Source organism: Centroberyx affinis, unplaced genomic scaffold, assembly GCF_046629955.1.
Source record: "Centroberyx affinis isolate AG114_WGS23_722 - 3 ecotype Tasmania unplaced genomic scaffold, CSIRO-AGI_Caff_v1 ptg002307l_1, whole genome shotgun sequence".
Classification (NCBI taxonomy): domain Eukaryota; kingdom Metazoa; phylum Chordata; class Actinopteri; order Beryciformes; family Berycidae; genus Centroberyx; species Centroberyx affinis.
The window spans coordinates 14,242-25,949 of record NW_027280579.1 but is presented as its reverse complement, the minus strand read 5'-3'; the positions used below and the strand labels follow the sequence as shown (position 1 = coordinate 25,949).

The following is an 11,708-nucleotide window of genomic DNA, read 5'->3' as shown; positions in this document are numbered from 1 at the left end:
CAGTGTGCGCTCTGCTGCTCTCAATACTGTACGGTTACATCTTCCAGGTCAAAGCAACTGGCTTCATTCAGAATAAAATGGCGTTCATCTGTGAAGGCTTTATCAAAGTTCGTGTACACCGATAAAAGATGCATTTCTTTTAGAGGACTGATAACACTTGTGAATGACTGGAGTGCCCCCTAGAGATGCAAAGCTACATTTGCACTAACCATTTCACACTGTACAGCCCCAGTATCTCTGGCCTGCTTCACTTGTAAACTGCTCAAACTCAAATGTATATGACAAGAAACAAACAACCTGCTGCATGGTACTGAAATTAAATCCTTCAAATCTGTAGAACATTACTAAATCAAATAAAACATGAACAGAGTTGAGATAACGTGTTTCATATTGTGTGGGTCTAGTGTACTGACTCTCAGAAAAAGCAAATGTAACTATGCTTGGAAAGGCAAAAAAAACAGAGATAAGCAATCGAGGAAAGTACAGGCAGTATGGTGTTGCAATGACAGAAAGTTTGATTCCATGTTCATTTAATTCAGTAAGAAAATGTGCACTGAATAAAGAAAAGCCAGGGTGCAGGGTGATAGGTCAGGGTTGACGGTGAAAGTCCCTCTTCCCGCCCGTCTTACTGACCAGCTCTACGTCCGTGATGCGGATGTCATGGCTCACCGCCTTGCACATGTCGTAGAGGGTCAGCGCCGCCACGGTCACGGCGGTCAGGGCCTCCATCTCGACCCCCGTCCTGCCCGTGGTGCGGCAGCTGGCCGTGACCACGGCGGCGTTCCGCGGCTCGTCGAGGTCAAAGGTGACAGAGGCGTGGTCCAAGGGGAGCGGGTGGCAGAGCGGGACGAGGGCCGCGGTCTGCTTGGAAGCCATGATGCCGGCTAGCTGCGCCACCGCCAGCGCGTCGCCCTTAGCCAGCTGGTTGTCCCGCAGCAGCCGGAAAGCGGCGGGGCCCAGGCTGACGGTGGCGCGGGCCGTGGCGGTTCGCCGCGTGGCGGGTTTGCCGCCGACGTCCACCATGGCGGCGCGGCCGTGGGCGTCCGTGTGCGTCAGCTGGGCCGCGGCGGGATCGTCCGGTTCGTGGGTGCTGGAGAGATCTGTGCCCGACTTCCGATCTCTCGCGCCTTGTTTGAATTTGGGGTCTTCACTGGAAGTCTGTTTGTGGCACAGTCTAATGCTGTGGTGTGTATTGGGACTTGTTTTGGCATTCTTAAGTAGTGTGCAAAAAGAGGGAATTCCTGGGGTCCTGATGGAGTGGCTCTTAAATGCAATAGCACCCATGGCTTGTGCGTACCTGAGACAGTCTGCATCAATGTGACTCATTACTTTTGTGCGTATAGCAGAACCCGCGGTCTTAGTTTGACAACGGGAGAAAGTGAGAGTATTACTGGACATAGGAGAACGGAGGGGTGCTACATTGTGGAGGTCGTCGGTGCCGTAACGTTTTCCTCTGTTGATATGCGACCTCAGATGGGTACCCCCACTCATGAGGGTTCCCAGGAGGCGAACAGGGGCTGTCCCTGTTAAAACAGTGCAGCCTGGAAGGCACAAAGCGCCCTCTCTATCCAGGATCGCCCCCCTGCTGGAGTGGCACAGCTGAGGAGCCGTTGTTTGAGTGAGGGATGTGGGATCTGTAAGCTGGGAGACAAGGGGGGAAACCCTCTGGCTGTCTTGTGACTCTGGCAGAGACAGAGGCCTTTGGGATGTGGCGCCTGATGGACAAGCAGAATATTAATCAGGGAGACAACTCCTAAGCAACGAAAGAGCATACCTAACAAATTCATAATTAGATGAAGATCCATAAGGAGATGCATTCTATTTTGCTGACAGTTTTAAAAAAGCGACAAAAGTTTGTGATTCTTATCAGTTTAGGTGTAAATGCATTGTCAAGCTGGATAATCAACTGTGAGTAGGAGATGATAAATGCAGAAAACAAAAAAAACAAAAACATGGCGATACAGCCCATAAACAGATGATGATCATACGACTCCAAATTAGGACTGAGGCGTGACAAGAGCATGTCAGTGTGTGAGAATTGTACGTACAGCCACTTCACCCACCAATGAGGATCATAGGCCTGTTCTTCATCTGGGAGATATTGAACATGCCTGAAGAGAGAAACAAGAAGAGATTGTATGTTTACCATCATAACACATTATATTCCATTAGCAAGTAACTCCCTTCAAGAATCTATGCATGTACACACACAAATGGGGTTGCCTATGGTCCCAGTCTGAGTAGCACTACTAGAGAGAGAGAGAGAGAGAGAGACAGGAAGACCACACCAGAGGACCAGAGAGAGTGGAAGAGTGGTAAATGGAGAAAGGGGAAGGAAGGAAGTATATTATGAAACGAATTATTTATTTATATATTATTAAGCTAATAAATAGATGTATTATTGCTACACTTCCTCCCGCACAAAACAGCACAAATCAGGTGAACCTAAAGGAATATAAAGAAAAAAATTCTACTCAGTTCCTAACCTTTTTTTTGGGCACAGAAAAGATCTGACAGATTAAATCAGTAACATTAAACAAATGACTACATTGGATTTATCATAAATGCAATATAGTGACATGTCTACCTGCATGTTGTTTCTTCTTCCTGCCCACGGCCGCCCCGATGATTTGCAGCAGCTCTTCGTCAGACGCCCCGGAGCGCAGGACATCTCTGAGGGACACCTCAGAGTTACCGAACAAACACACCTGGGGGAAGACAGAGACAGAATTGAGTATGAAAATGTAAAAATAAGTCCAAGAGATGTGGCACATCTGTGCTGCATAAACACAAAAACAGATACTCGCAGCTCCATGAAGCCCGACAATGTAAAACTGTGGCTTTACCTTGAGGTTGCCATCTGCGGTGAGGCGCAGGCGGTTGCAGGAACCACAGAAATGGTCAGACATGGAGGTGATGAAGCCCACCTGGCCCTTGAAGCCTGGTACTTTATATGTCTGGTATAGGGAAGAGAAGGGGGTCAAAAAAACTGCCCCTGGGAGAACTACATTTGAAAAAAAACCATCTCAACCACTTGAAAACTGCTTGATCTGACTTCTACACCAGGCACTTGAGCAGACTTGAGGAAATCTCCCTCCCTCACAAAATAAGCTAGACCAAGCGTTCCCCCTTTTGTCACTGTCAAAACCTCAGCTGCTGACACCTTTGTTTCAGTTGGTATCAGTATTAGAAACCAAATATGTGTCTGGGCATGAGTTAAATATTCCTAAGTCCAACCACATTAGGACTCAATGACGTGTAGTACAGAATAAATCAATGTTCCAGAGGGAAGTCATGATGAAACTGGCAACCTTGTAAGAATTCAACTTAATGCATGTTAGCCTTAACATGAATGGATGGTATGTCATCCTAATTTGTTCTTATGGGGCAGTCAGGACGCTGAATATTTCATTTGGACAACTATTCCAGTACTTGACAGGAGCAAGTTAATAATTCAGAGATTTAGTCTGGCGGGACGGAACTGACCTTGGCTGTTTCTGCGTGTCCGATGGGAAGCATTTCCAGGGCAGGCCACTGCTGCCGTATGTGGTCCAGCATTTCCTGGTAGCTCACCATCTTCTTGAAGTTCCACTTGTTGCCTGCAAAGAGGGCGAGAGGCATTGCAGATCACTATAGGGTGAGACAATCCAAAAGCTACAGCATCTTTCAACTTATCACTCAAAACAAACCGGTGACTCGTGCCAAACTTCAGAAATCAACCAAACACACGCTGTACAAAAGCACATCAGTAATTCTTCTCTCAATAGGAATTAATGCTTTAAACTGCATCTGATTTTTTATCATGGACATGTGGTGTTTCTTTTTTTGTGCATAGCCATCACTCCCACAGGCTTCCGGTGCATCTGAAAATTTCCCTTAAACATCTTGAAAGCCTGCACTTTACCATACTTCATGTAAAAATCATGCTGAGCTCAGCTTGCGGACCGCAACTCTTGCTTTTCTCGACCAGAAAACCTCTCACTCCGCTATCAATACTGCTCTCTCCACCTACACAGTGGGCGTGCAGTCATATATGTATTGAACAACAATTCCATGTTTCTCAAGATTTTTAGTGTAATCCCCAAACCTTTCTAGACATGGAAATGATCACATCCATTCTCCATACTTCTCCAGACTTTCTAGACGTATGTAGAAAGCTTTTTGTAGGAAGCGAACGCTCACCATCGAAGGGCATGTATTCGATGAAGCGAACCTCCAGGGGCTTCTTCTCTGTCAGGGCCACAAAGTCCAGCAGCTCGTCCTCATTGAGTCCCCGCATGACCACACAGTTGACCTAGAGAGGGCAGCACACAACAAGCTCAAGCATTTTATCATCCACCCAGGCATCTGCACAAATACAGCAGTTCACTGGAAATGTGTGACCCAGCAGTTAATTGGCTGACATAGCCTAGAGTTGAAACTTACCTGAAATACACCCAAAACAGAACACAACTCCCCAAAGCCATTTTATTCACATGAAAGCCAGAGTGCTTACTATGTTAACATGTAACTGGCATCATCAGATCACTACTAGAAGTTTTTTTCCCACTCGTGTAAGTATGAGGGATTTTTTTACATTTGACGTATCACAGGTTCATTCGCCCAAATAAGGGATTCTGGATAAAACTACCAATCCATGCCCTCCTCAGCAGGATTTAGAGCTAAATACACTTCAGCTACCTCACCAGAAACGGTGTTTATATCCAGTAAATGGCCGCTCTGCTCTTTCAAACCTTGGTGAATGGCTATAAAAATACTCAACTGTGACATCTGGAGAAAATAAGTGCGATTCAAATCCACTTTCTCAGGGTTTTAAATCCCAATATTGCATTTTTTCTTTCTCATTATCACATATGATATGCAGATCTATCTGTTTGGATCTCGGAGGTTCCAGTAAACAAGGTAATTATGTAATGACAAAATAATGTACTACCTTTTGATTAGCAATGGCAAATATGTGTGAAATGTAAATAAAACATGAAGTAAGCTTGTATAATGCTACCTTGACAGGGTTGTAGCCCATCTCGATGGCCTTATCAATGCCCTCCATGACCTTGTGGAACCCTGGGAAAAAAACAGAAGAGTGAAGAGTGAAGTGTCTAACCAAGGATGAAGATCAATAAAATAATAAGCCTAAAGTAACAAATGAACAAAATTATGTAGAGTCAATTTTTTCAAATAGTGGATACATAAAGTAACAGAACTCTTCAAAGTAAAGATAAGAGTGCGACTGTTGGGAAGGTTGGTGAAAATGTACTGAGCCGTAAAACTAGCAACAGGCTATCTTGAGATAAGAGCTGACTGAAGCACCAAAGTGTCCCTGGAACAAGTGGACTGCTTCCTCGTTTACAGGCTTTTACAACATAAACATTGCTTTCTCTGTTCACCGCATTTTCACCTTGGACTGGGCCTATGAATTGCCACAAACCCCTATTATACAAACAGCTACAGCAAACCCCTTAGCAGCAGTCAGAGCTATTTAACAGCAAACCGCCAAGGTCAGACTCTCTAGCTGTGCTTTCATCCACACAAAACCCACAAATCTAGGGAGAATCTGGTAGGTTCCTAGGCTTATGTTGCTAATTTCTCACTAATACGTATCAAATGGCACATGTGCTGTGATTCAAATCCTAAACGAGCTGAGTGGAGGCTAAAAGGCATTTTATACTTGCTCAATCCTACAATGTGCAGTGCATGTGAAATGAAATTTGACACAAAAGCTAGTCTGTTGCCGATCTCTCCTCGGCCCGACCCCCAATGTCAACCTTTCACTGAAAAGCCAGCGCTGTGGAAGAGGATTGGCTCAGGTTTTGCTTTTCTCTGTGTGCCAGTACCGCTATCGCCCTCTTGTTTTCTCGCTCGCTCTCTCTCTAATCTCAGTCAGTCCATCTGTCTCTGCCTCCCAAACGCCAACCACCCAGAGCTCTGGCCCTTTGTCACCTCCACTCCACCTGCCACCTCCCCCAATGTGCGGTTAGAGTATCGACTTAGGTTGTAAAAAGAGTCGGTGGTGTTGGACAAAGAGAACGGCAACGCTAGAGCGATGTTAGATCTTGCTGTATTACTCTCTAGTGATCAGACCCACCCAAATGATGCCTCACTGAACAGTATCTCCGTCTAACTTTAGCCTAGCTAACTCTGGTTGTCTTGGAGTGTGATAAATATATAATATTCAGAGATATAAGAGTGCAGCAAGAGTAATATCTAACTTGACGTACATAGACCTACAGTCTGTGTTGTGTTGAATCTACAGTGTAGATTCAACACAACAAACAAGTGCTGCATCTGAAAATGACAGATATTTTAGCAAAAGTATCACACAAAGATATCTCACTGTTCATAGACTTATATTGAAGTAGGAGCTCATAACTTGTTTCTCTCTGACACTCTCTATTCTTGTACTTCTATCTCTCCTTTTTAGCATCACATCTAATATTACATTTCCTCCTTCAAAAATGGCTCCTATAGGCCTTGCTGCTGACATGACAGGTCAAAGCCTTTCTGTCTGTTAGCAGTCACTCTCCTGTACCTTTCCGCCTCACGATGAACTCAAACTTGGCCGGGACCAGTGAATCCAGGCTGATGTTAATCAGGTCCAGGCCCGCTTCCTTCAGCTTGGGCAGCAGCCGGGCCAGGTTCATGCCGTTGGTCGTTACCGCAATGGTTTTGAGGCCCTCCAACTTCCTCAGCTCCGCTATACGGGTTGAGAAAATACGGAAAGGCGAGAGAGAGACAGAGAGAGAGAGACAGAGAGAGAGAGCATGATTGTGATTACAAGTGTGCTATATAGTCTGAGAAACCAGCTCTACCTTATTCATTTATTACATACAGGTCACCCCCCCCCTTCCCAACACACACACACACACACACACACACACACACACACACACACACACACACTCAGTATCACTTCTTGCTAGACAACAATACAGAAAACATAAAGGTCCAGTGGGATTATTGGTTCAACTTAACACTACAAATGATTCACTTCAGTGAACTTTAACATGGATCATGGGTCATCAAGTGATCACTGCTGATCTTCACAAGACTGTTGGTAGCTGCATAGATTAACCATCTTTCTACCACATCATTACCATTCCACGCTGGTTCAATCAGCCATGATGTGCTCCAGTTGGGCACCAGACTCAATACAATAGACGAATTCCTCAGATTGTGATCCTCTGTGGCCCAGATTGCCACGGTTAAGTCATAAATTAAGATAATAGATAACACATCACAGGACCTAACACACAGCCGTGGTGTAGCAAATCCATTTCCCTGCTCACACATACCACATATAAGAGGCCGTTCCTCTCCTCGTGTCACTTACAAAAGCTCTAAGTCAACAGGGGGAAGGAACCTCATGAATCATAGATAGCTTTGGATCCCAAACGTTGAATCATTCCTCTGAAAAGGCTGTCACTACATCCACTTAGTCATGCGGTGAACTGTACAAAACTATTTGTGTTGGGCACAAGTTGGTCGCAAGTGTCACAGCGAGTCAAAACAGCTTTCGACATTCTGGTTCTGTGATAGAAAAAATAGAAACTACAATCTTGGGAAATAGAGGAAAGCACCCATGTTTGTACATTGACCCCAAGACATGGGGAGCTAACAGGCCAGCTTACCTGTCAAAGTCTATTATTGAAGAATAGCAGGCACGGAAATATACTTAACACTTGATCTTACCCCTTTCAATGTAAAATCATAACAATTGTAAGATATACTTTCCCACATGAAGCATACACATTACGGGTGAAATAAACACTTCAATCACTCTTCTCCTCCGCATCCTCAGCACCCCCATTTTCTCCATTTACCAGCTCCTTACCAATGATGTCCAGCACATCAGGTCTGATGAGGGGCTCTCCTCCGGTGAGGCGGATCTTCTCCACCCCCTCCTGGACGAAGAGGCGGGCCAGGGTCAGCACCTCCGAGGTGGACAGCAGCTGGGCCCGCGGCGTGAGCTTCACTCCCTCCTCCGGCATGCAGTACTGACCTGAGAGCAGGTAAGGGGGTTAAAATGGTACCAAGGTAACAATAATATCTGACGTTCAGTGGATGCCTTTATGCTACAGTATCATGAGTTCACATATTTTTCAGTGTGGGTGGTTCTGGTGGGAATTGAACCCCTAACTGTGATAATGTCACAGTTAGGGTTACAGTTATTTCTAGGCTGACATCATCATTCCCATCATCATCATCATTATTATCTTCACCACCACCATAAACTATCACCTTAAAATAAGCTTTATTTTTACAAGGACAGATCCAACCACAATAACATATTGCACTCATTTGTCCATTACTCATTTTAGTTTATTTTCAGTGCACATTAGGTTCATTGTGACCATAAAAGCCATTGCCCGAGTCAGCACCCAGTACCCATCTTCTTGAACTGAGATTTAAACTATAAATTAAAACTATAACTTCAAATTTGCATTGCATGCAGCATACTGTACGAGCTACATTATAAATGAGAAACTGCACTTAGACATTAGCTGGCAATGGAGCATGATGCCAACCTCCATTAAACAGAAAGAGATGCTGAGAAGAGGCAGCTTTATAATGATGGTGGAGCAAACATTACCTAAAGGGGATTGCAATAAAGAGGCTTTTTAATAGGCTCTCATTGGTAGCTGTGATTAATAATAAATAACATGTCTGGATTGGTTGTGATTCCCAAAAGGTAAACCTTGAGGACTTGAGACAAACTGTACTGGCTTGACGTCAACAGTCGACCAAAAGGGCAATGAATTAAAAGGGGGCTTTTAGAGATTATGGATTATGGATTTTTGTTAAACACATATGGGACCAATCTGAGAGACTATGTTCAAAACATCAGTTCCCATATTATGCTGCTGTTTGCTCTATTTTAGGGTGAGAGTCCCCTAATGTTTGGAAAGACTAGTCTTCAATCAGATGACACAGGTTCAAGTCCCATGTCAGCAAGCGTCCCCCCTACTGAAGTGTGCTTGAGCACCTTTAAGGCTCTTGGCATGGCAGAAATAGGCCTACTTACAGCGCAGGTTGCATTTCTCAGTCAGGGAGATGCGCAGGTAGCTGTGCCTCCGGCCAAAGTTGTCCGTCAAGAACGCTGAAAAGGGGATGTTGTTGTCATTTAACTTCTGCCTCCGACTCCCAGAGGAAGCCAGCTCCTGGGTAACAAAAGCCAACAGGAAAAATGTGAAAAAGCTTGCACAGCCTTTGTAGGAACTAGTCTGAAGAATAGAAATAGATGGTAGTAAGACGATAGTAGCATCACCAAACCCTCAGACTGACAATTGCAATTGTTTGTGGCATCCATAAAAACAACAGTGTTCTTCTGTTAATTTACAAACACATTTCGAACCACTTAGCGCAATACAATGATGGACACTGTTGCCTACGTTTGAGGCTGAATCTGTGCCACTGAGCCAGGAAACAGTTAAGGCATGTCAGACTAAAGTTTGACCGTAAATGACATTTCCGCAACATGTGATAATCCAGAATGGCCACATTTTACGCTAATGTGTTGCGACACATCAAAGACCTTCACCAAGTCAACCATACTGAGGGAGCTCCACATGTGTTGTAAATGGCTTGTGAACTTTGGATGTCAATAATGGACTGCTGTTAGGTCAAAGGTTGCAAGTACAAAAGCAAGCACATGGCTCACCAGTAGGTTAGATACAGTCAGGTAATCACAGGATCCAGCCAGTTACTGAATCCCTATTTAATGCTATATGAATCCCCCCTCCTATTCCTGTGCCCTAGTAACTACAGTCTGAGGAGAATGGTTTTAATCCACTGGTCCTCAGTACATATAACTAGCCTAAAGGGTCATCTTCCTTTAATAAAACTTCTGGAAAGACCCTTAAAAAACAACAATGAGTTGAAATCATGCACTACCATTCATATTTATATAAATCATTCTTAATGGAAGCAATAATCATCTACTCTGCAATAGATACAAAAGGAAATAAAGATTGCCTGCAATAATGACAATTTTCTGACATTAAAAACAAGAAAACTCAATAAGCATAGTGTCATCTCTCCATTACTCTTTCATGTTTTAGGTCAAGGGTTTACAAACGTTTCCATTTCAATGGACACACGTTAATCCATCCGCCTGTGTTGTGTTGATTTAGTAGCAATCATTATCGTGGTGTCTACACTGTAAGAAGGCACATAATAGAGAAAGTGAACCTAAGAATAGCCAACATTAAACACTCTCTAGTTGGGCTAATTTCTAGTGAAATAAATTACACTGAAAATAAACCACTACATTTTGCTGGGCTCCACTGTTGTATGCTAGCTACTGGTCTAACATGTAGTCAGTGTAACAGAGTTAGTTTACACTGGGCCTGGACTGGGCCCTGGTCAGGACGCAGGTTGCGGTCTATTACAAACTGGCCACAGCCTAAAGCCGTCGGCAAACCTGTCACTGTTTATTACTATATAACTACAGTAGCCTGTAGATACATGCCGACAGCGAAAACCTTATCGGGCAAGTATATAGGCATATAACTTTACTATCTTGAATTCATTACCTGCTTTGACCTGGTTTTCAGAGGTGCGGCGAAGTTGGGAGCGACTGAAGTCGAGTCTCCAAGTTCAAGTTCATTTTCCTTGTGCGTAGCGCTGGAATACCGTCGCAGAATTTTTCCATTTGCGCATTGTACGAAGAGTTTACCTACATGTGTTAAAGCTTCCCTGGTGCCGTTATGTCGGTCTAACAAGCGGCAGCACATGCTGCCGTGAGCAGACATGGTGTAGAAATTTCCTGAAAGTGCCAGTAGATGTTTACTGTGTCTGTTTAAGTCTCTTCTCAAGGCAGGCAGGCAGGCTGCTACTCTGCAGTCTAACAACGTCAGTTCACCCTGGAAAAGTGGGAGGGGCTTCCCGGGGGGCGTGGCTACACCAACCAATCATGTGGAATTACGCAAGTGCTGATGCTTGCTGGGTAATGTAGTGAGTCCATGGTTATTTTGGTGTGGGTGTGTGTGTGTGTGTGTGTGCGTGTGTGTGTGTGTGTGTGGAGTCAGTCAATTCTGTTCTGCATGAAATAACCATGTGGCACAGTCGGTCAGTATGCAGCAGAACAGCATCCTCTGCTGGATCTAGAAGTTAACTCCACATCAACTTCACTTAACAAGTTGGTGATGCATAACACCTACCTGGATTCTCCACAGATTCCTTGAAATGTTTCTTTTTCAGATCACTAAATATTCTAATACAGATCCCTGACTATATGCAACACTTGGATAAATTCGGGAACCTGGTTTGTGGGGGAACAGCTATCAAACACTTGCCTGACTCTCACCCTGAATCAGCATTTTGCTTTGCTTCATTCTTCTGGAAAAGCCATTCCTGTAACAGTTTTGAACGTATTGTTCAAACTGAATGCAACAACAGTGATTGCACCTTCCTTGTTTGTATCATTGTACCTACAATGTATCAGCTGGTGTCCTTTAAATGAAGAGGGGGATTGTGCCATGACCTTCCACCTTATTACCTTCCACCCTCTGAATAAATAAAAGAGCCAGGTAATTTGCTCTACATTTTAAGAATAGTAAAAAATTCATAGAACTAAAATTGGGAAGCTTGGTCCTGTCCTCTTTTACAATGTTCCTCTGCATAATGAGCCATTCATCAGCCTCCTGAAGCTGTAAAAAAAGAACCTGAACCTTGGAAGCCATTTGGATCTCATGCGCTCACATTCCCTA

The 11,708-nt window shown here is 44.2% G+C and overlaps 1 protein-coding gene across 2 annotated transcripts; it reads right to left on the bottom strand.

Annotated features, from left to right (window-relative positions):
* On the bottom strand, window positions 1–10,831 carry LOC139655576 (molybdenum cofactor biosynthesis protein 1-like). Of its 2 annotated transcripts, none has more exons than XM_071533009.1 (11): window positions 10,533–10,831; window positions 9,023–9,158; window positions 7,832–7,999; window positions 6,530–6,694; window positions 5,003–5,064; window positions 4,183–4,294; window positions 3,487–3,599; window positions 2,847–2,957; window positions 2,588–2,708; window positions 2,064–2,111; window positions 1–1,715 (listed from the first exon to the last, which is right to left on the bottom strand). In XM_071533009.1, exons 1-11 carry the CDS (start codon window positions 10,749–10,751, stop codon window positions 589–591), a joined length of 2,382 nt encoding a protein of 793 aa, XP_071389110.1. In that variant the 5' UTR covers window positions 10,752–10,831; the 3' UTR covers window positions 1–588. The 2 variants fall into 2 exon arrangements, with proteins under 2 accessions (XP_071389110.1, XP_071389111.1); XM_071533010.1 differs by having other exon boundaries at window positions 1,586–1,715; window positions 2,049–2,111.
* Between the last annotated feature and the right edge of the window lie 877 nt (window positions 10,832–11,708).

Excerpts from the sequence above, each read along its gene's own strand:
- LOC139655576 (XM_071533009.1), bottom strand. The coding sequence starts at position 10,751 with ATGTCTGCTCACGGCAGCATGTGCTGCCGCTTGTTAGACCGACATAAC. Across the intron at positions 8,000-9,022 it reads TGAGAAATGCAACCTGCGCT|GTCAGTACTGCATGCCGGAG; the intron begins GTAAGTAGGCCT and ends ACCTGCTCTCAG. Across the intron at positions 2,112-2,587 it reads GAAGAAGAAACAACATGCAG|GCATGTTCAATATCTCCCAG; the intron begins GTAGACATGTCA and ends TTCTCTCTTCAG.